The sequence below is a fragment of the Limanda limanda genome, chromosome 5, assembly GCF_963576545.1.
Source record: "Limanda limanda chromosome 5, fLimLim1.1, whole genome shotgun sequence".
In the NCBI taxonomy this organism is placed as follows: domain Eukaryota; kingdom Metazoa; phylum Chordata; class Actinopteri; order Pleuronectiformes; family Pleuronectidae; genus Limanda; species Limanda limanda.
In genome coordinates this window covers 28,329,250-28,353,269 of record NC_083640.1, presented here as the reverse complement: position 1 = coordinate 28,353,269, position 24,020 = coordinate 28,329,250, and the positions used below count along the sequence as shown (strand labels likewise).

Here is a 24,020-nt window from a genome sequence, read left to right as displayed (position 1 = left end):
TGCTTTGTTCATCTGAGCGTTCAGGAGTTTCTGGCTGCAGTTTACATGTTCCACTGTTACACCGAGAGGAACACAGAAGAACTCAACAACTTCTTGGGAACATTTGGGGACACAGACAGTACCTTCTCCCTGGATGACCACCTGGGGCCGGTATTTCAAAACTTGTAATCCAGATCAGAATGATCCGGATAACCAAATCCCCCTGTCCTCAGCCACGGATCAACCTGATCTATCCCGGTATTTCAAAACTTTGCTGGATTGGATCAGAGTGATCCTGATACCGGCAGATTGGGATGTCCAAATCCGTCCCGCCCCCTGGATCACAGACAGGAAACAGGAAATGGAGCCAACATTTTACAGAAAAAGGAGAAGCTAGCTCAACTATTGTCTCTGAATTAAAATATAATCTTAGCCAGTGTTGATGCGTCCTCAGACTAGATGAAAGGCAATCATTATATTGAGTTAACCAATTATGTAAATCAGCACAAAGTTGAAAGAAGAGCTCGGCGATCTCTAATTAAGCAGAGTTCGCGCTAATGCGAGCTAACGCTGCTCCATTGACTCCTGTGTTAAGGAGCTAACAAGCTAGTAAATAGGCTAGCGTCTGTATGTCGCGGTCCACAGTCCATTTGAATGCATTCACTCGCAAGGCATTGTGTGTAGATTTTAAAATGTGTTGTACATATCTTTTTAGGAAACAGTTGTTAACAAAGGGGACAGCCCTAAAACCTTAATATTAGATTTTCTTTACAGATGTCTGTGGGAAGAGACTTGCACAGACTTGCTCCAAATGGCATTACTTTTTGAGCTTTGGCTATGAAAATTAAGTGTGTGTGCTGAATGCATGTGAATAAAAACATTTGACAGAGTTTCAGTGGAGGCCTTTATCAGTGGGTAACTTAACAAAAAAAACTGTTACTTAAATAAGGCATTCATATTCAAACTTAAACATACAAATCGAAGTTTTGTTAAACAAAAGCACCAGACCTTATCAATGAGGATCAAGAGAAATACAAATTAACCACCACCACCATGTAAGTGCAAAAGGCAAGCTGAGAAGGGGGATGGCTACAATGAACTACTGAAGGTGGAAACGGAACGGGCTCAGCAACAAATAATTCTAACAAATGAACAAATCAAACTAACACTTCTTAAACAAGAAGAAGTGAAGTTAAGAATTCAGTTGCTGGAAAAGCAGTTAAAAGACTGAAATGTATACTGCATAGTTTAACACTGTTTGTTTAATAAATCACATTGTTTTTCCTTCATAATTCCTTGTTAATTGGAGTTTGTAATGTCACTTACACGCAGTAGTGTAATGTTTATTCTGTGTGGCACTTCTGACGCCGATTTGTTAAAGCATTGCAGTGAACAGCGTGCATGTTTGCAGAAAAAAAAAAGGAACGTGAAAAGGAAATAAACATTGATCAAACAGCAGTGAAGCTTAGTTGTATTAAACAAAGAACTTTGGGAGCAGTTACACTTCAACTGTTCAAATCTTAACATGTAATCTCCCTCAAATCCACCTCCGAGGTGGGATCAGGGTGATCCTGATTTTTAGGATCAAACTGATCCAGATTTCCCACTTAAGTTTTGAAATACTCAACAGCAGCTTTTAATCCGGATCAAAGGCAGGATTGGATTGCCAAATCTGAATCTGAATCTTCAGGATCAGATTTGCTTTGAAATACCCGTTTTTAGGATCTGATCAGGATTTAATCCAATCCAGGTGGATTAATCCTGTCGGATCATTTTGAAATACCGGCCCCTGGGGCCGGTTTTTCAAAAGTTTTAATCTGGATCAAATTTATCCAGATTAGGAAATCTCTTTTTCTGCTATCCAGGATCACGTAATCCATTTTATTTGTATGCTGGTTTTTCAAAGCAATGTGGGATTGGATTACTCTGATCCGGACTCAAACTTTTCAGGATTACCAAATCTGGATTACCTGTGGTCTAAATGGGACTATCACAATGTAGCTATGTAAAGAACAACAGGTAGAATAGTGTGGGGTCACTCCAATATGCTTTATTTGAACAGAAAATAGGACTGAACGGAACAGCAAACAAACAATATAAACATCCCCATCCATTGTCCATTTCTTGGAAACAGGCAGTCCACTCATCTGAGACCTACAACAAATAAATAAATAAATAAATAAATACATACTTTACTCACAAATACATTATGGATGTTTCGAACAGGTTTCAAACAAAGATTTATTGAATTGAACTGGATAAAAAAAGGCTTAAATGTCCAATACTTAACAAAATAAATTACTTCTTAGTTCTTGTTATGAGTAGTTCTTCTTATGAGTTCTCCTTCTTCTTCATCATCATCATCTGCTTCGTCGGGCAAGAATAAGCTGTTCCTCTGCTAGATGGATCTGTACTTCTGCCCTTTCACTCTCTTTTTGCAGAAGTACCTTATAGGCGTCATCTTTCTTTGGGTGCTTTGAGCCTCTCTCTGGGGGTCCTGTGGGAACTAGGCCTTCTGGCTCCACCTGTGATTGACCTTCTCCTTCGATTACAGATTACATAGCCTACCTACTTTATGTACTTCCTGTTGAACAATTCAAGTGAAATTGATTAATAAATATAAATACTGTAAAATGCATGATATAAATGTTGTATTATTTAACTAACCAATTTTAGTTACCTAGTTTTATTACTGATATCCACCATGAATCCACCCTCCTGCTGGGATCAGTTTAATCCTGTTTTTTGGGATCACAATGATCCCAATCCTACCAAAACGTTTTGAAAAACCCAAACTCAAGGTTTGATCCGGATCAACAACAAGATTAGATTACGTGATCCAATCCAATTTCTGAATCCTTTTTTTCTTTTGAAAAACCCATTTTCAAGATTTGATCCAATCCGATAGCCGTAATCCGATCAGATTACTTTTGAAAAACCGGCCCCTGGAGTTAACCATGGAGAAATCCCTCACCAGTACAAATGGTCATCTGGACCTGTTCGTTCGCTTCCTTCACGGCCTCAGTCTAGAGTCCAACCAGAGAGTCTTAGGAGGCCTGCTGGGTCGGACAGGGAACAATCCAAAGATCATCAAGAGAATCATCAACAACCTGAAGGCGATGACGAGTGGTGGTTCTCCTGACAGAAGCATCAACATCTTCCACTGTCTGACTGAGATGAACGACCACTCAGTTCATCAGCAGATGAAACAGTTCCTGACGTCAGAGAACAGATCAAAGAAGAAAATCTCTGAGATCCACTGCTCAGCTCTGGCCTACATGCTGCAGATGTCAGAGGAGGTTCTGGATGAGTTGAACCTGATGAAGTTGAAAACATCAGTCCAGGGTCGGCTGAGACTGATCCCAGCTGTGAGGAACTTCAGGAAGGCTCTGTGAGTCCAGACATGATCAATAACATGTTCAATCAGTGGAGATGAGACGTTCTTCAAATACACTCAGTGTGTGTGTGTGTGTGTGTGTGTGTGTGTGTGTGTGTGTGTGTGTGTGTGTGTGTGTGTGTGTGTGTGTGTGTGTGTGTGCGTGTGCGTGTGCGTGTGTGCGTGTGTGTGTGTGTGTGTAATCAAGTTATTATTATACATTCTCATTGTTCTCATGTACATATGAGAACAACTAGTTCAGATGTGGAGAGTGAAATCCAATGTGGTCACTGTGCTGAAGTTTGAGGGTTCAGACATACGATCATGTGGAGTCCAAGGGAGGTTATTGTATATACTGTATATATTAATAAATATATGATCAAACAGCTAGCACAGTGTGAGGAGACGATCACTGAATCAGTGTTTTGGATGAGAATCACTGACGGTTCCTTGAAACTGAAGATGCAGGAAATATATTATTATTATTATTCTTTCTGGTCAAACTTCCCACCCTGCGTTTGTCCTCCACCACCAACCAGTGCAGTGTCCGTCCCTCCAGGTTCCTGACATGTTGACTTCACAATAATATGAGGTCACTGTGACCTTTGACCTTTGACCACTGCAATCAAACCAGTTTATCTTTGAGTCAAAATGTGAAGACATCTCCTAAAGACAGACTTGAGATATCATGTTCAAGAGGCCATGAACATGTTCTATGACCTCGACCTCTGACCACCGGAATCTAATTAGTTCCTCTGTTAGTCTGAATGAACGGGGCTGGGACATCAACAACAGATCTCAAGACACTTTACAAGGAACAGTTCTGACTGGCAGTCTGACTTTTTGTAACGTGATGATTTTCACGGAGACTTGGCTCGATCCCGGACTCCGCCATGGTTCCCGAGGGGGTCTCCATTTAGCGCCAGGACCGGACAACAAACTCGGGGAAGGGCAAGGGAGGAGGTGTCTGCTGCATGGAGAACAATGTGTGGCGCTCAGATGTGGAGATTATTTATTCGGGATGTTCTCCGGACCAGGAGCAGCTCGTGATCAGATGCCGACCTTATTTCATCCCCAGGGAGTTTACATCTGTCGTAATAACAGCGGTGCACATTCCGCCACATGCCGACATCAGGCCCTGGACGAGCTGCATGCAGTTATCGACAGGACCGAGACATCCCGGCCCGAGGCTGCGTGTATGGTGGCCGGTGATTTTAACAACGGCAAGATGAGGAAAGTCCTGCAGAGATACCATCAGCTCATCAGCTGTCCTACGCGGGGTGCGAACACACTCGACCATGTTCACACTCCCTTCGGGGATGCGTATAAGCTATGAAGACCATCATCACCATTGAACGAAGCAAACAACATCCAGCGGAGGAAGCAGAATCACTGGCTGACCGGCGCGGAGAAATGCGCGTTCGATGTGAACACAGCGATCATTGCTGCCGGTCAGAACTGTTCCTTGTAAAGTGTCTTGAGATCTGTTGTTGATGTCCCAGCCCGGTTTGGGGGGTGGGTATCATTTGAGTTGAACCCATGTTTTCTCCTGTTTCTGGATGAGGAGTCAGGTTAGGAACATGTCTTTTGGTTCCTTTAACTTCAGTATAGGTCAGTTCAGGTTGCTCCCTTCAGGTGGTTTGTGTTTGCTCTTTTGCTGTTCGCCCCCCTGAAGCTAAAGAGTTAACCACGGGGACATTCTGGGACCGATCCCATCAGTGTCGCTTCCATCATCGCTTTGCTCGCGTGTTCCCACAGGAGCTGATGTCCTGCGGGGATGCAACTTCCGTCCGTCCGCTCGCTTTATTCGATCCGTAGACCGGCGGCGAGGACATCGCGTAAAACCCACAGCGCGACGCGGACTGCTACAGTGTAATGTCTGCACTGTAAACAATTGTCATGTGATTTACTTGTCTGTTTATTATTGTTTTAAATGAAATTCAACATAATCTCAAATACTGTACAATGTAATTTAATGTAATAGCAGCATGATGACAGTCAGTTCCTGAAAATTAAAATCCTCTTTAACAAAACCTTGCTTCCCTGTGTTGATGTGATATTGTGAACAACGTATACTGAATGATTACAGTTAATGAAATGCAGCAACTGAAATACTTGCTGGTTTTCTTGATAGAAACAAAGTTGTCTATTACAGATGTAGATTTCAGAACATGACAGTTATCAGTCTGTTCATTACATGTGATAAAACTAATGAACCTTGTAAAGCACTTGGAGAAATGATGCATCTGGACACTGCAAGAATTAGGACAAAACATAAATCCCACAAAGAGAATCTATAACACGTGATAATGAAATATAAAATGAATGATTCCTTTCTTTATTCATTTTGAATGGTCCTGGTAAAATAAGAGTGCATCTATCAGACGAATCTCTATTAAAACTATATATTAACAACACAATGGTAGGATATATTAAAAATTCAAGATTCAAGATTTTTTATTATCAAATGCACAACAATAACACTAAGCAGTCGCTGGCAATGAAATGCTTGAGTCACAGGCTCTCTTCTAGCAATGATCAAGTAAAAAATAAAAATAAAATAGAAATAGTACAAAATAGAATAAAATAGAATATCAAAAATTTTAAATAGAAAATAAAATGTATATCCCGAGTCCCACAAACGGCTCTTGCTCCTCTTGACTCAGAAGAAGCAGCAGACCACAGGCATCTGAGATTAGAGGTTGTATAGAAATACAGTCTCTGATATATTATGTCAAGTGTTTAAGAAGTTAGGGTTGAAAATACGTCCGAAAAAATCTACTCAATACTTGTGTTAAACAAACAAACTGTTCAATCACATGAACTTTGGCTTCTAAATTTAAATATCAGAGGTCACGTTGTAACAATTCACCTTGCTGTAAAGGGGACATTACATCCGCTCTTCTAAAGGAGCACGGGTGGATCTGTCACGCATCTGCCGCCTGAACATCTTACAAAAAACGAATGAACATAAACAAATATATATCATAACGAAATTGTAACAATTGTAATGATTGTGTTCCTTCAATTAAGTCAGGTCCAGGGATCTGAAGAGCCGGCTGCAGGTCCTGTTCTCTCGCTAAGATTCTCACTGATCTGGAGCTGATGTCCTGTGCAGATAAAACTGCAGAGTGCAACCTTTTATCCTCGAAATGTTCGGGATTTACACTGACCGGGATTTGTATAAGGCCCTCCCTCGACCCACATTCGGCAAATCAGATCACTTCAGTTTTGCCCACTTTCCTAGAGGCAGAAACTCAAACGTGACAGACCGGTGACTCACACCATTCAGAGGTGGACCGACCAATATCAAAAGTAAACTGTTCAACTGTGTTGGAACCCTCTGCGACAGGCGGCGCATCGCGACGATGTGAACATCACATCTGATCTGAGTAACATGGGAGCGGAAAGGAGGCGACCAGGTTCGCTCGGGGCAACACACTGGGAAATGATTTTAAACGATATTAATGGCATATTATATATAAATGATCAAATATGTGTCCCGTACTCAAGAGTTCCCTGCTGTTCCCCCGGAGTTTCAATTTCCCCGAGTTCCCCCCCCCCCACACTACAAGCACACAAGCAGTCAGACAGAGAAAGAGAGAGGGGGGGGGGTGCTATGAAGACCATCATCATTTACCACGAACCCCTACATTGAACGGAGCCTATACAACCCGCGGAGAAAGCAGAATCACAGGCTGCTGCGCGCTAGAGAGTTGCGCGACGCTTCCGCATCTGGTGACAACCCAAAGAAAAAGAGCTGACGCAGAAAGCATCGGAGCGCGATCACAGCCGAAGTGAACAGCGCCACTGAGTTCCATGGGGGGGGGGGGGGGGGGGGGATCAGAACGGATCCTTGTAACGTGTCGTAACATCTGTTGGAGACGTAACATCTGTTGGAGATGTTCCAGCCCGGTTTGGTCCAAACTCCCGAATTCTATATTTCACGAATCCAAAGTCTACTTCCTGTGGAGACACCTTTCTTTCAAATGCAATCATTATAGTCTCTTTTCTCTGTGCTCCCCGTGTCAGTCTCTCAGCTCGGGTCACCATGTCCGACATGAAGTGTTGTGACCTCAGTGTGTTGATATCAATCCTCTTTCCGCTCCTCTCCTCTGAAGCAGAAGCAGCAGACACCAACACTCGGCTGTTAGACCCGCTCCGTCTTCCTCTGTCTCTGAGCGTCGCTCTCCAGAGCCGCGGACATGCGCTGGTTCGCTCCGACCGAACATTACGCAGAACCAATGCGGATTGAACAGTTTACTTTCGAGAGGCGTCTCTCCAGACACGCCCCCTTTGTGCCTCCGACTCTCCAGACACACACCCCTGCGATCTGATTTGCCCAATGTGAGTCGAGGGAGGGCCTTATACAAATCCCGTACATTACCAGTAAATGGTTGCACTCTGCAGTTTTTTCTGCACAGGACATCAGCTCCAGATCAGTGAAAATCTTAGCGAGAGAACAGGACCTGCAGCCGGCTCTGCTGCGGACAAAACTCTGGAAAATGGACAAGACTCTGTTCACTTTACTGCTCATTGCCCGACTTGTGTCTGGTGGGTTTATTAATCCATGTTCACACTGACACCACATCTGTCCTGAGAGGCATCAGCTCTGTGTGATGTGAACAGGACTAAATGTGTTCTGTGTTTTCTCAGGTGGATCTCATCCCACATGTTCGAGTCTGTCAGTAACGGTGGAAGAAGGTGAAGACGTGAGTCTTTGGTGTGGACTTGTTGTTCCCTCGGTCAACTTGAGGAATTACACGGTGGAAGTTACAAGAACTGACCCCAGGCAGTTCGTCCTCCTGTATCGAGACAGAAGAGTCCTCCTTGATGTCCAGATGGAGCAGTACAGACACAGAACCACACTGGACCTCAGAGGCCTGATCAGTGGAAACGTCTCAGTGCAGATCTCCTCTGTGAAGATGTCTGACAGAGGAGATTACACATGTTTGATCCCCAGACTGAAACCCAGGTGCATCATCACCCTGCATGTCGGTAAGGATCCTGAACTCATGTCTGTACGGCACAGTGGACAAACGGCAGATTGTGAGTGAACGTGTGATGTGAGAAAGTGCTCAACCTGTTTGTATCTCATGTGACACAGTGGAACAGAGGAACCACGTCAGTGCTGCGCCTCGTCTGGAGAACATCTCCACATCCAACCAGCCGGGGAAAGGTATCTGACTTATTATCCACTAGAAAACTGGAGTCGTGCCTTTTATTCACTTTCCACTTCATCCTCTGTTCTTCTGTGTTTGAGTCCAGAGCAGTAAACCACAGAGGAACTTGCAGAATGAGTCACTGTCATGTTGGTGAAAAGAAGATTCATCTCCTCTCTGTTTGCCTTCACTCCTGCAGGTGCTGTTGCAGCCATTGTTGTTGCTGTGGTCCTCTGTGTTCTTCTTCCTCTTGGTGCTCTCCTGTTGGTGGACTTCATCAGACTGAGAAGTGGAAGAAACAGTAAGTGACCATTTCTGCTCTGTAGCATTTCACTTTCAGTGCATTTACTCCAGTTTAGATGGAGCTTTTAACAAGTGTCTCAAAACCACTTTCAGTTCTCACAGGGAATTGTGTGACGAGATGCAGAGGACAACAGGACCAAGATCCCTTCACTGGTTACCATGTTGCAACCGGATCGGGTCCAGTCTACTTCCAGGACCTGGTCCAACCGGATGAAAGGAGAGGGACAGGCCCCTGTGAGCTGCGAGCAGAGACGTCCCCTCACTTGGAGCATTACAGAGAGATTATCTAACTGAATGAAGTTGATGATGAAATGAAACGACTTCTATAACAAATGTTCACTGCTGTTAACACTTTAAAAGTTTGTATTAGATATACGTGATGAAGTGTCTGCTTAACCTCTGATATTAAAATGTTGAAGCCACACTTGTGATTGAACCGTTTATTTGTTTATCACTGTCACAAATTAACCTTCCTATTAATGTTTCTACTTGTCAGATTTCCAAATACTAATCCCTGTGTCGTTTCAGAGTCAGCCACTCCTCTCCTGCTCTGCACTTCCACACCGGCTCCACCCACATACGCACCTGTCTCCAATCGACTCATTAGTTACCACCAGTATATCTGCCTGCCAGTTTCCTTTGTCCTCTGCCAGATCGTTAGTGTTTCGTACCTTACCTTCCAGCGTTTACCTACCTTACTTATCGCCTGCCTGACCTCCTTGTTATCTACCTGCCTGTTCTCTGGACCTCTCTCTCGCCTACTCCCTGTCGGACATTGTTTGCCTTTGGACTGACCACCTGGCTCCTGACCTCGGCTCTGTTTTCTGGATTCCTCTGTCGCCTACTCCCTACTGGTTCTGTTTGCTTCGGACTGCCTGCCTGGATCTTGACCTCTGCTTCGTAATAAACCAAGAACTTTGCTTAATCCTAGTCTGCTTCTGTGTCGTTGCTATTGGGTCCACGCCTGCCATTTCTGCCGGTCCTGACAATCACAAGTACTGAGGACATTGTACATGGACCTTTTCCTTATAAATAAAACAGGACACTTTGGTGAATTAAGGTTTTCAGTCATCAAATGTTGTCTTTCTGACCCTGACATCGAGGTGTTTGTTAGTGAGGTGGAGGTGGAGAACCATATGGGACAGCAGTGATGTCAGTAATAAAGAGAATACACTGGTCCTCTGCCGCTGCTGTGGATAACAGAATGTGTGAGATCTTGAGTACGGGACACATATTTGATCATTTATACATAATATGCCATTAATATCGTTTAAAATCATTTCCCAGTGTGTTGCCCCGAGCGAACCTTGTCGCCTCCTTTCCGCTCCCATGTTACTCAGATCAGATGTGATGTTCACATCGTCGCGATGCGCCGCCTGTCGCAGAGGGTTCCAACACAGTTGAACAGTTTACTTTTGATATTGGTCGGTCCACCTCTGAATGTTGTGAGTCACCGGTCTGTCACGTTTGAGTTTCTGCCTCTAGGAAAGTGGGCAAAACTGAAGTGATCTGATTTGCCGAATGTGGGTCGAGGGAGGGCCTTATACAAATCCCGGTCAGTGTAAATCCCGAACATTTCGAGGATAAAAGGTTGCACTCTGCAGTTTTATCTGCACAGGACATCAGCTCCAGATCAGTGAGAATCTTAGCGAGAGAACAGGACCTGCAGCCGGCTCTTCAGATCCCTGGACCTGACTTAATTGAAGGAACACAATCATTACAATTGTTACAATTTCGTTATGATATATATTTGTTTATGTTCATTCGTTTGTTGTAAGATGTTCAGGCGGCAGATGCGTGACAGATCCACCCGTGCTCCTTTAGAAGAGCGGATGTAATGTCCCCTTTACAGCAAGGTGAATTGTTACAACGTGACCTCTGATATTTAAATTTAGAAGCCAAAGTTCATGTGATTGAACAGTTTGTTTGTTTAACACAAGTATTGAGTAGATTTTTTCGGACGTATTTTCAACCCTAACTTCTTAAACACTTGACATAATATATCAGAGACTGTATTTCTATGCAACCTCTAATTTCAGATGCCTGTGGTCTGCTGCTTCTTCTGAGTCAAGAGGAGCAAGAGCCGTTTGTGGGACTCGGGAAATACATTTTATTTTCTATTTAAAATTTTTGATATTCTATTTTATTCTATTTTGTACTATTTCTATTTTATTTTTATTTTTTACTTGATCATTGCTAGAAGAGAGCCTGTGACTCAAGCATTTCATTGCCAGCGACTGCTTAATGTTATTGTTGTGCATTTGATAATAAAAAAGCTTGAATCTTGAATTTTTAATATATCCTACCATTGTGTTGTTAATATATAGTTTTAATAGAGATTCGTCTGATAGATGCACTCTTATTTTACCAGGACCATTCAAAATGAATAAAGAAAGGAATCATTCATTTTATATTTCATTATCACGTGTTATAGATTCTCTTTGTGGGATTTATGTTTTGTCCTAATTCTTGCAGTGTCCAGATGCATCATTTCTCCAAGTGCTTTACAAGGTTCATTAGTTTTATCACATGTAATGAACAGACTGATAACTGTCATGTTCTGAAATCTACATCTGTAATAGACAACTTTGTTTCTATCAAGAAAACCAGCAAGTATTTCAGTTGCTGCACTTCATTAACTGTAATCATTCAGTATACGTTTTTCACAATATCACATCAACACAGGGAAGCAAGGTTTTGTTAAAGAGGATTTTAATTTTCAGGAACTGACTGTCATCATGCTGCTATTACATTAAATTACATTGTACAGTATTTGAGATTATGTTGAATTTCATTTAAAACAATAATAAACAGACAAGTAAATCACATGACAATTGTTTACAGTGCAGACATTACACTGTAGCAGTCCGCGTCGCGCTGTGGGTTTTACGCGATGTCCTCGCCGCCGGTCTACGGATCGAATAAAGCGAGCGGACGGACGGAAGTTGCATCCGCGCAGGACATCAGCTCCTGTGGGAACACGCGAGCAAAGCGATGATGGAAGCGACACTGATGGGATCGGTCCCAGAATGTCCCCGTGGTTAACTCTTTAGCTTCAGGGGGGCGAACAGCAAAAGAGCAAACACAAACCACCTGAAGGGAGCAACCTGAACTGACCTATACTGAAGTTAAAGGAACCAAAAGACATGTTCCTAACCTGACTCCTCATCCAGAAACAGGAGAAAACATGGGTTCAACTCAAATGATACCCACCCCCCAAACCGGGCTGGGACATCAACAACAGATCTCAAGACACTTTACAAGGAACAGTTCTGACCGGCAGCAATGATCGCTGTGTTCACATCGAACGCGCATTTCTCCGCGCCGGTCAGCCAGTGATTCTGCTTCCTCCGCTGGATGTTGTTTGCTTCGTTCAATGGTGATGATGGTCTTCATAGCTTATACGCATCCCCGAAGGGAGTGTGAACATGGTCGAGTGTGTTCGCACCCCGCGTAGGACAGCTGATGAGCTGATGGTATCTCTGCAGGACTTTCCTCATCTTGCCGTTGTTAAAATCACCGGCCACCATACACGCAGCCTCGGGCCGGGATGTCTCGGTCCTGTCGATAACTGCATGCAGCTCGTCCAGGGCCTGATGTCGGCATGTGGCGGAATGTGCACCGCTGTTATTACGACAGATGTAAACTCCCTGGGGATGAAATAAGGTCGGCATCTGATCACGAGCTGCTCCTGGTCCGGAGAACATCCCGAATAAATAATCTCCACATCTGAGCGCCACACATTGTTCTCCATGCAGCAGACACCTCCTCCCTTGCCCTTCCCCGAGTTTGTTGTCCGGTCCTGGCGCTGAATGGAGACCCCCTCGGGAACCATGGCAGAGTCCGGGATCGAGCCAAGTCTCCGTGAAAATCATCACGTTACAAAAAGTCAGACTGCCAGTCAGAACTGTTCCTTGTAAAGTGTCTTGAGATCTGTTGTTGATGTCCCAGCCCGGTTTGGGGGGTGGGTATCATTTGAGTTGAACCCATGTTTTCTCCTGTTTCTGGATGAGGAGTCAGGTTAGGAACATGTCTTTTGGTTCCTTTAACTTCAGTATAAGGTCAGTTCAGGTTGCTCCCTTCAGGTGGTTTGTGTTGTCAGTGTCGCTTCCATCATCGCTTTGCTCGCGTGTTCCCACAGGAGCTGATGTCCTGCACTGACAGACTGCAGAGTGCAGCCTTTATAGCCGTAGAGGGGGTGTGTCATGATCGGGATTTACACTTCGGGATTTGTATAGGGCCCTCCCTCGACTCACATTCGGCAAATCAGATCACTTCAGTTTTGCCAACCTTCCTAGAGGCAGAAACTCAAACGTGACAGACCGGTGACTCGCACCATTTAGCGGTGGACCGACCAATATCGAAAGTAAACTGTTCAACTGTGTTGGAACCCTCTGCGACAGGCGGCGCATCGCGACGATGTGAACATCACATCTGATCTGAGTAACATGGGAGCGGAAAGGAGGCGACCAGGTTCGCTCGGGGCTGCGCCTCGCGCTCTGCACCGATGGTTTCTGCGCATCGCTCGGGGAAACACACTGGGAAATTAATTAAAACGATAACAATGACATTTTATATATAAATTATCAAATATGTGTCCCGTACTTTTGCGTTCCCTGCTGTTCTCCTGGAGTCTCAGTTTCCCCGAGTTTTCCCCCTCACATGATTAAATGTGTCCTCAGCCCCGCCACTACAAGCACACAAGCCGACAGACAGAGAAAGAGAGGGGGGGAGGGGGTGCTATGAAGACCATCATCATTTACCCCGAACCCCTACATTGAACGGAACATATACAACCCGCGGAGAAAGCAGAATCACGGGCTGACGGGCGCGGAGCAATGCAAGTCTCTTGTGAACAGCCCGGCTGCTGTGCGTCACAGAGCTACGCAACGCTTCCGCATCTGGCGACAACCCGAAGAGAAAAGACCTGACGCGGAAAGCATCGGTGCTGAGCGCGATCACAGCCGAAGTGAACAGCGCCACTGAGTTCCATGAGAGCGGGCGTGAACCCGGCGGGACGCGCACTGCTGCCAGTCAGACTGCCGGTCAGAACGGATCCGTGTAAAGTCTCGTAACATCTGTTGGTGATGTTCCAGCCCGGTGTGGTACGAACTCCCGAATTCTATATTTCACGAATCCAAAGTCTACTTCCTGTGGAGACACCTTTCTTTCAAATGCAATCATTATAGTCTCTTTTCTCTGTGCTTCCCGTGTCAGTCTCTCAGCTCGGGTCACCATGTCCGACATGAAGTGTTGTGACCTCAGTGTGTTGATATCAATCCTCTTTCCGCTCCTCTCCTCTGAAGCAGAAGCAGCAGACACCACCACTCGGCTGTTAGACCCGCTCCGTCTTCCTCTGTCTCTGAGCGTCGCTCTCCAGAGCCGCGGACACGCGCTGGTTCGCTCCGACCGAACATTACGCAGACGTGAGGTGGTGAACTGAAGCAGATTATTGATCCAATTCATCATTTACATTAAAACCAACAGCTTAGTTTTGCTCGCAAACAATATCTGTTCCACGCGCACCTTTTAATTAAAAAATATATGAAACAACTTACAGCAAATTACGTTGAGATTCCATTCAACAGCGGAGTTACAGAGCCGAGTCATTAATAGGTTTTATTAATTATATCTTATAACACTGTGCGTGTATCATCGAATCCCTGCAGTGAACGGGACTGTGCCATCAGGCGCACAGTGCACAGAGCGCACAGGAGATCACTTTCATGAAATGAAGAAACTTTCCAAATTATATCCCAGAAGAGGTGAGGATCCACTGATGTGAGGGAATCGATCCGATGCTCTAAATAAATAAATACTGCCGTGACACTGGTGCGGGGTTCTGCTCGATGTGTGACTGCGGACGAGGAGGAAGCGAGGGTTCATCGATTTCTGATCTCACACATTCTGTTATCCACAGCAGCGGCAGAGGACCAGTGTATTCTCTTTATTACTGACATCACTGCTGTCCCATATGGTTCTCCACCTCCACCTCACTAACAAACACCTCGATATCAGGGTCAGAAAGACAACATTTGATGACTGAAAACCTTAATTCACCAAAGTGTCCTGTTTTATTTATCAATCAATCAATCAATAAAGTTTTATTTGTATAGCCCACATTCACAAATAACAATTCGTCTCATAGGGCTTTAACATTGTGTGACATCCTCTGTCCTTAACCCTCAGCAAGAGTAAGGAAAAACTACTAAAAACCTTTTTCACAGGTAAAAATATGTAGAAACCTCAGAGAGAGCCACATGTGAGGGATCCCTCTCTCAGGACGGACAGAAGTGCAATAGATGTCAAGTGTAAGAAAACATCATCAGGATTTTTAGCAGCATCGATGAGGCTAAACATTTTTCAATACTATGTGTCAGGCAGTCCCGCTGCAATCACAGTCTCTGGCCAGCAGCCAGCAAGACCACGATCCAGCATCAGGATGAGATCCACTGTAATCCACAGTCATTGTCCACCGCCGCCAGTTAGAATCCATTATCAGCTGCCGCCTCGGTCGTGGTCCCTCATCATCCGATGCCAACGCGACAAAGGATCCTCCATTACAACGACGATCAGCTGGCACGATACAGAATCCACCGAACTGGATCCACCATTGCGACCTCTGACACGCGATCCACAATCATAATCCATGGTGCGGCCACAGCTGTGGCCCTGCATCCGCGGGCGCTAAGGCACAGAAACTCCAGGAAATGGGGTCAAGTTAGTAACATGTACTGATCAGATAAGAATTATCTTGATGTGATAAATATGGAGAAAAGGAAGGAGAAGCAGGAAAGAGAAGCTCCGTGTGTCTTGTGTCATAAATTCCCTGTGCGTCTTAGCATCATCAGGGGTTTTTGCCATTTAATCAATTTTGGAACATCGCACTAATTAGCTCTAACTATAAGCTTTATCAAAAAGGAAGGTTTTGAGTCTACTTTTAAACGAACAGAGCGTGTCTGCTTCCCTAACTGAAAGTGAGAGATTATTCCACAGGAGTGGGGCTTGATGGCTAAAAGCTCTGGCTCCTACTCTACTTTTAGAGACTTTAGGGACAACAAGTAAACCTGAGTTCTGGGATCGGAGTGCTCTAGTAGGTTGATATGGAACTAACATCTCTTTAAGGTAAAGAGGTGCCATATCATTAAGGGCCTTGAAGGTGAGGAGGAGAATTTTTAATTCTATTCTAGATTTAACAGGAAGCCAGTGTAGTGATGCTAATACTGGAGAAATGTGCTCTCTTTTCTTAGTTCTCATCAGGACACGTGCTGCGGCATTTTGGACCAGCTGCAGAGTCTTTAACGACTTGCTGCTGGAGCCTGATAATAGTGAATTACAGTAGTCCAGTCTCGATGTAACAAAGGCGTGGACTAGTTTTTCTGCATCTTTTTGCGAAAGGACATGTCTGATTTTTGAGATATTACGCAAGTGGAAAAACGCGGTCCTAGAAATTACTTTTAAGTGACTATTAAAGGACAAATCAGGATCGAAGATCACTCCCAAGTTCCTGACTGTGTCATTGGAAGCAAGGGCAATGTCATCTAGCGCAGCTATATCATTAGATAATGTATCTCTAAGGTGTTTAGGGCCGAGTATTATAACCTCTGTTTTATCTGAGTTTAATAAGAGAAAATTGCGGGTCATCCAGGTTTTTATGTCCTTGAGACATGCTCGAAGTTTAGTTAATTGATTACTTTGATCAGGTTTTATTGACAAATATAACTGGGTGTCATCCGCATAGCAGTGGAAATTTACCGAGTGTGTCCTGATAATGTTTCCTAGTGGAAGCATATATAATGAGAATAAAATTGGGCCGAGCACAGACCCCTGTGGGACACCATGGTTAACTTTGGTGTGCATAGATGACTCATCATTGATTTGAACGAATTGGGAGCGATCAGAAAAATAAGATTTAAACCAGTTTAGGGCGGTTCCTTTAATGTTAATTAACTGTTTTAGTCTCTCTAATAAAATTTGATGGTCAATTGTGTGGAATGCTGCACTGAGATCTAACAGAACGAGGACAGACACAAGTCCCTGATCTGAAGCTATTAGAAGGTCATTAGTGACTTTTGCCAGGGCTGTCTCTGCTGTGATTGGTTCTAAACCCAGACTGAAAGTCTTAATATATATTATTTTCCTGGAGAAACTCACACAGCTGATTGGCTACAACTTTTTCTAAGATTTTAGATAGGAAGGGGAGATTAGATATTTATAAGGAAAAGGTCCATGTACAATGTCCTCAGTACTTGTGATAAACAAATAAACGGTTCAATCACATGAAGTGTGGCTTCAACATTTTAATATCAGAGGTTAAGCAGACACTTCATCACGTATATCTAATACAAACTTTTAAAGTGTTAACAGCAGTGAACATTTGTTATAGAAGTCGTTTCATTTCATCATCAACTTCATTCAGTTAGATAATCTCTCTGTAATGCTCCAAGTGAGGGGACGTCTCTGCTCGCAGCTCACAGGGGCCTGTCCCTCTCCTTTCATCCGGTTGGACTAGGTCCTGGATGTAGACTGGACCCGATCCGGTTGCAACATGGTAACCAGTGAAGGGATCTTGGTCCTGTTGTCCTCTGCATCTCGTCACACAATTCCCTGTGAGACCTGAAAGTGGTTTTGAGACACTTGTTAAAAGCTCCATCTAAACTGGAGTAAATGCACTGAAAGTGAAATGCTACAGAGCAGAAATGGTCACTTACTGTTTCTTCCACTTCTCAGTCTGATGAAGTCCACCAACAGGAGAGCACCAAGAGGAAGAAGAACACAGAGGACCACAGCAACAACAATGGCTGCAACAGCACCTGCAGGAGTGAAGGCAAACAGAGAGGAGATGAATCTTCTTTTCACCAACATGACAGTGACTCATTCTGCAAGTTCCTCTGTGGTTTACTGCTCTGGACTCAAACACAGAAGAACAGAGGATGAAGTGGAAAGTGAATAAAAGGCACGACTCCAGTTTTCTAGTGGATAATAAGTCAGATACCTTTCCCCGGCTGGTTGGATGTGGAGATGTTCTCCAGACGAGGCGCAGCACTGACGTGGTTCCTCTGTTCCACTGTTTCACATGAGATACAAACAGGTTGAGCACTTTCTCACATCACACGTTCACTCACAATCTGCCGTTTGTCCACTGTGCCGTACAGACATGAGTTCAGGATCCTTACCGACATGCAGGGTGATGATGCACCTGGGTTTCAGTCTGGGGATCAAACATGTGTAATCTCCTCTGTCAGACATCTTCACAGAGGAGATCTGCACTGAGACGTTTCCACTGATCAGGCCTCTGAGGTCCAGTGTGGTTCTGTGTCTGTACTGCTCCATCTGGACATCAAGGAGGACTCTTCTGTCTCGATACAGGAGGACGAACTGCCTGGGGTCAGTTCTTGTAACTTCCACCGTGTAATTCCTCAAGTTGACCGAGGGAACAACAAGTCCACACCAAAGACTCACGTCTTCACCTTCTTCCACCGTTACTGACAGACTCGAACATGTGGGATGAGATCCACCTGAGAAAACACAGGGTGACGTCACATGCCTCAGACAGTGGGAGATATCCCACCAGAGAGCGTAAAACCCCAGAGTATCTGAGAGATTATACTCTGGAAGATACTGATGATGAAAGTACACTCACTAGTGTAGATTATTGTTCCCTAATTGAAATCCAGCAGGTCACGCCTTTTGCTCGGATCAGGCCGTCCCGCTCCCCACATCTGGGCAAACACAGAGTACATGCATTTATGTCCCTATTCCTACTGATAATACATCAGCTGAAGCAGAATAAATAAGACTATGGTGGCTGTAGTCTACTAATTGTATGTGAACATTATGTTACTCTGAAATACTGAGATCCTTCATATTTATTTGACATCAAAAACTGATTCTGAAAGGTCTGTATAGCTGGTTTCATGTCTCTTGGCTTCACTTAATGAAACTTTATGAAAATAGTTTAAAGGGAACTGTAGTCACTAGCTACTAATATGAAGCATAGATCTTTCCTTGAGTTGCAGATTTATGTGAAAACAACCATTTCAGTTTTTTTATTTATCCAACATGAAGAGAGGGGAGACGATTAGTTGTATTATGCTTCTACCTCGTGGTACATTTTGGAACTTCACACTGTCTGTCAATTTAGCTCAATCTGGAGAAGGCCCGTTTTATTGTGTTAATTTTGAAGATATTAAATCAGTTGTTGAAATTACACCTAAAAGCATTCTCAATCAAAACAATTTGATAAGACAAGCTTTAATTTTTCATTGACAACATGGAGCAAGCAGTGTGCAACGTTTCCTTTGGCTTTTGTCAGAATCCCAACTGGGGCTGCTGCCTGTTGCTTTCCCCATTCGTCCACTACCCGTAAAAGTAATTTGTTAAACTTAAGCCGAATCACCTGAAACACACGACTGTTGCTGCTGCTGCAGGAAAATACATAGGAACAATTTAAACCTGCTGGATTACCCACAAATCTGTCCTTGTATACCTAACATAGTGTGAGCAGGAGATAATCCTCTAATAGCTGTTGCATCAAGCACATTAAAAAAACTTTTCTTGATCAGTTCATCACACTTCAAGAAGATTTGGATCCAACATAACTGGTTTGTTATGATGTACAATGAGTTTCTGCTCACTAAAAGTGAACCACATCTAAGATATCCCGATTCTTTTATAAATCCAGTGCTGCAGCATTCCTCTGTGTGTTTTTCAAACCAAAACTGGCTCATTATGTGTCTGCAGTTTTAAAAAGTGGCAGTTTAAATATACTAATTTACAAGTCAAATGACTGCATTTAGAATATTTATATATGAGTAAAAGATCATAAGTTTGTGAAGCAAAGTGTGATTAACATTCCTAAAGTAACTAGAAACTGACTCCTTTGCATATACAGTAAATATATTAGATGAATGCTGTATTTGAATGCTATTATATATCACACATTAATACATAAAATAATACATGAATGAATTTTTTTATAGAAGTGTATCATGTGTTTTTTATGTAAAACTGGAATCTTCAAAGTAAAAATAAATGATAGTGTGGTCAAATACATTTAGTGTGAGAAAAATACAATATTTAGTGGACAAACAGTAAAACTAAAGTAATAGAGTGATTACCAGTGGTCGAGGGTTGACAGATACGTAATTTGGTAATTTCTTACCTTTCTCAAGGACGTTTTTCTCGAAGTATCCCGGCATGTTCATGTTGCCAGGTGGAGAATATTGGGCGACCACATAAACCTTGCCACCAACAGAGGCGACACCCACGCCCAGTTTAGTGGTTTCTTTCCAAACCACCTGAGTAAAATGCCCTGCGAGAAGAAGCACAGCAGTGAAGTGAGGACAAATGTGTCGTGATGTGTTTCTAACTTAAATTGTTGTGTCTAGTGTTTTATAAAATGAGTAATATTTCAAAAGTAAAGGTCGGTATAAATGTTTTGCTTTTCTACTGAATTGAATTATTACAGAAAAAAAGTAATTATCTGAAAGTGATATATATTTCACCCGCACATTTCAAATCTGGCTTCATTCATTGTCTCCCTATGTAGCCCATCTGATGTTATGTGTTTTACCAGTGTTCATGCCGAACCCAGGACTGCTCCAGTTGTAGTCTTTGATCTCACTGTACCACGCATCCACAGCTCCTTTCCCTAAAGAGAAAAGACACGCACAAAAAGAACACAATATGAACAAACTACAATGATGTGATTGAAAAACAAAATGATGATAATGCCATTATGACAAACTTAAGATGCTGTAAGAGAAAATTACAGTGTAGTGGTAAATGCTAAACATAGTGTAACAGCATAGTGAGTAAAGAAGTCCCATTAAGTTACACAACTGACTAAGGAATGTCTTAAAGCTTGTTAAGTTCAGCCCCCAGGAGCTGCTGGTTACACTGCAGTAAGTGAGGCTGCAGCACCAAATCCCCCGAGTGTGATATTATGCTTGTTCATTAAGTTGTTTTAATGATCAGTCTAGAATAGTCATATTCCTTATTTAAAATGTTTGAATGAATGTGATTGTGTGAATCTCACCTGTCATGGCCCCGGAGCCCATCATGTAGTAGATGTTCTCTCCATGTTTTGTATCGCTTTGTTTTAAGGTACCGAGCTCCACCAAGTGATCGGCCCATTTCTGAGATGAATCATTCATGTCGCTACTGAGCGTCAGTGGCGGCGCACCATGCATCGCCCTGTAGGCATTGTGAGTCTCCAGGAACTCCTTCTGAAAGCTTTCATCTGCAGAAAAGAAGGTATCAACTTTAAGTGCACACAAAAAAACACATGCTATGAGCAATTACTGTGCCTGGCTGTCCACACACGTGGGTACAGACAGGATTAATTATGACCTGTGATGACAAAGATCTCGACAGTGATGATGTTTTTGTTTCTTAATAGTTCCTAGTCACTTACCTGCCATTATGTCTGTGGTTGTGAGGGCTGAAAGGGAGAACATAACAAATGAGGACAGAGTTAAAAGATAAAATCCAATAATCTGAAGGAACACTCAGCAGGTGCTCAGACACAATGGGCTGATGGTTGAAACAAATCTACTGTATCTTACACAAACTAATCTCTAGCACTCACCTGCGTCAGGTTGTGTTCCTAAGATCTGAGGGAATGTCCTGTGTACACACTGCTGTCTGCTGTCTCAAAGCCAGTATTTATAACACAGATCTCACCGCTCCTTCCTCTTGTCTGTATGGAGGAGGAGACCGACCCCCAGCCCTTTCCTGCTGGTACTTCCCTGCAGCCACTTAACCTTTTTCATGTCTCACAGCGCACAGTGTGGCTGTTTGTTGAATAGCCCACTTTTGCTACTCGTCTGCACCACTCTTGATTGAGTGGTTGTCTCTCTAATCCAGGATTCCACAGACAAATTAGTGCAATTTAGGCAATTTAGGCTTTTGTCAAACTTTGTGTTCTTCTTTTTTGGGGGAAATGTTTTGAAGCGTGTGATAATGAATAAGGCCTTTTTTGGTTCCTCTGTACTTAAAAAATGATATATTTCAATTAAAAGATGGAAAATGTGTTCATATGACTATTAATTAACAGATAGTACCTGTTATACTGCTCAGTCTTGGTTACCACCATAGATCCATACAATACAAGGGATAAATGAAGCAACTGAAGAGCTGCACACAAAGAAAACATGTAAACAGAAAATAGATGAGCGAAGCCTTGAGGTGGTTGAGATTCTATCACACAGGTTGTGGAAAAGTCTCCTCCGGTGCAGTACAGTTTCCTTCCTGCCATCTGACAGCAATCTTACACAGTTGCTGGTGGTTTTAACAAGCTGTGGCCTACATCAAACACTGACAAACTGAAGACTGACTCTGGAAACAGACTCCTGCCGGGGCTGCAGTTGATCCTTTTCCGGTCTTGACCAGGCTGCAAGGCACTGGGACAGCTGTGCAGGAGAAAAAGAGGATCACAACCAGTGAAAGCACAGCAAGTTGCTCCAAGGACAGCTCTGATTATTGCCAGTATATGTAGAGAACAGACAACCATTTGGAGCCTATAGGTGTGGTCCATGAGGTGAGATCACTTTGGGATTCAGTAGCCCCGTTGAGGAGCTTCAAGGCTCACATGGGCATCGATGAAGCCTGGGGGACGGTGGGAGGAACAGACATCTGGACTAACTTGCTTCAACGGCTGTCATTGTGATGCAACTGTGACACCAGGAGAAGATTCCTCTACAGCAGCAGGGCCTGACGTGATGCTCAGGGTAACGTCTTCATTCTTTTCATCGAGACCAGCTGATTGGCCAAAGCACAAACAACGAGACACAAGCTTTGCTCTTAAAATACATGCAAATGAACATTGCTGTAAAGAACATTGTTACTGTTTAGTCGTAAGTTTTTATCTGTTCACTATTTCATTCAGCTCAACATTTTGTTTACAAGAAGACTGAGAAACGATTACACACCATAGTGGAAGAAGTCCTCGGATTATTTACTTAAGTCAAGTAGGAAAGTATTTCATGTTATATACATAATTGTCACTCGTACCTATTTGGAGATAATCAATCCTTATGAACAAAATGTACTTATTCAAAGTAAAAATGTCTGCCTGTCTGACTGACATGTCTCATTGGATGACTGCACACCACTTCAAAATCAAACTTGATAAGACCGGACTACTTTTCCCTCCAGGGAAAGGCTGTCCCAACCACGAACTGATTATTACCTTTGACAATTCAATGGTAGCCCCCACCCAGACTGCTAGGAACCTGGGTGTGACACTCAACAGTAATCTCTCCCTTACTGGGAATATAACTGTAACAACCTGTTCCTGTAGATACATGCTGCACAACATAAGGAGAACACGTCCCCTTCTCACTCAGAAGGCGAAGGGCCCGGTCCAGGCTCTTGTCATCTCACACCTACACTATTGTAACTCCCTCCTGGCTGGTGCACTTGCTAGTGCCATCCAAAAAAGGCTTATCTCCCTGTTTCCAGCGCTTTTCTGACACTTGGGCTGACATGTGATGAAAAAGTCAGAAATCTTAATCAATGCTTCCAAAAAAGGCTTATCTCCCCGTTTCCAGCTGTTTAGTGACATTTGGGATGATGTGTGATGAAAAATTCAAGAATTTAACCTTTTCTTCCAAAATAAGGCAGATCTCCCTGTTTCCAGCGCTTTTCTGACACTGTAGCTGATATGTGATGAAAAAGTCAAAATGTTAACCATTTCTTCCAAAAAAGGCTTATCTCCCCGTTTCCAGCTGTTTAGTGACATTTGGGATGATGTGTGATGAAAAATTCAAGAATTTAACCTTTTCTTCCAAAAAAAGGCAGATCTCCCTGTTTCCAGCGCTTTTCTGACACAGGAGCTGATATGTGATGAAAAAGTCAAAATGTTAACCATTGCTTCCAAAAAAGGCTTATCTCCCCGTTTCCAGCTGTTTAGTGACATTTGGGATGATGTGTGATGAAAAATTCAAGAATTTAAGCATTTCTTCCAAAAAAAGGCAGATCTCCCTGTTTCCAGCGCTTTTCTGACACTGGAGCTGATATGTGATGAAAAAGTCAAAATGTTAACCATTGCTTCCAAAAAAGGCTTATCTCCCCGTTTCCAGCTGTTTAGTGACATTTGGGATGATGTGTGATGAAAAATTCAAGAATTTAACCATTTCTTCCAAAAAAGGCTTATCTCCCTGTTTCCAGCGCTTTTCTGACACTTGGGCTGACAT

The 24,020-nt window shown here is 43.3% G+C and overlaps 1 protein-coding gene and 1 long non-coding RNA gene across 2 annotated transcripts; both read right to left on the bottom strand.

Annotated features, from left to right (window-relative positions):
* Positions 1-2,007: 2,007 nt before the first annotated feature.
* On the bottom strand, positions 2,008-2,516 carry LOC133001730 (uncharacterized). The gene is made up of 2 exons (XR_009678235.1): positions 2,282-2,516; positions 2,008-2,133 (listed from the first exon to the last, which is right to left on the bottom strand). It is a non-coding gene; the product is annotated as an uncharacterized LOC133001730 (long non-coding RNA).
* Positions 2,517-17,807: 15,291 nt separating this feature from the next.
* Positions 17,808-22,458, bottom strand: LOC133002210 (Golgi-associated plant pathogenesis-related protein 1-like). The gene is made up of 7 exons (XM_061071975.1): positions 22,415-22,458; positions 22,174-22,235; positions 21,239-21,265; positions 20,861-21,064; positions 20,396-20,473; positions 19,985-20,134; positions 17,808-17,887 (listed from the first exon to the last, which is right to left on the bottom strand). The coding sequence occupies exons 1-7, from the start codon at positions 22,456-22,458 to the stop codon at positions 17,808-17,810; spliced, it is 645 nt and encodes a 214-aa protein (XP_060927958.1).
* Between the last annotated feature and the right edge of the window lie 1,562 nt (positions 22,459-24,020).

Excerpts from the sequence above, each read along its gene's own strand:
- LOC133002210 (XM_061071975.1), bottom strand. The coding sequence starts at position 22,458 with ATGTCTGTTCCTCCCACCGTCCCCCAGGCTTCATCGATGCCCAT. Across the intron at positions 22,236-22,414 it reads CAGGCTTCATCGATGCCCAT|CTGTCCCAGTGCCTTGCAGC; the intron begins GTGAGCCTTGAA and ends TCTCCTGCACAG. Across the intron at positions 17,888-19,984 it reads GAAAAACGTCCTTGAGAAAG|TGGAACAGAGGAACCACGTC; the intron begins GTAAGAAATTAC and ends CATGTGAAACAG.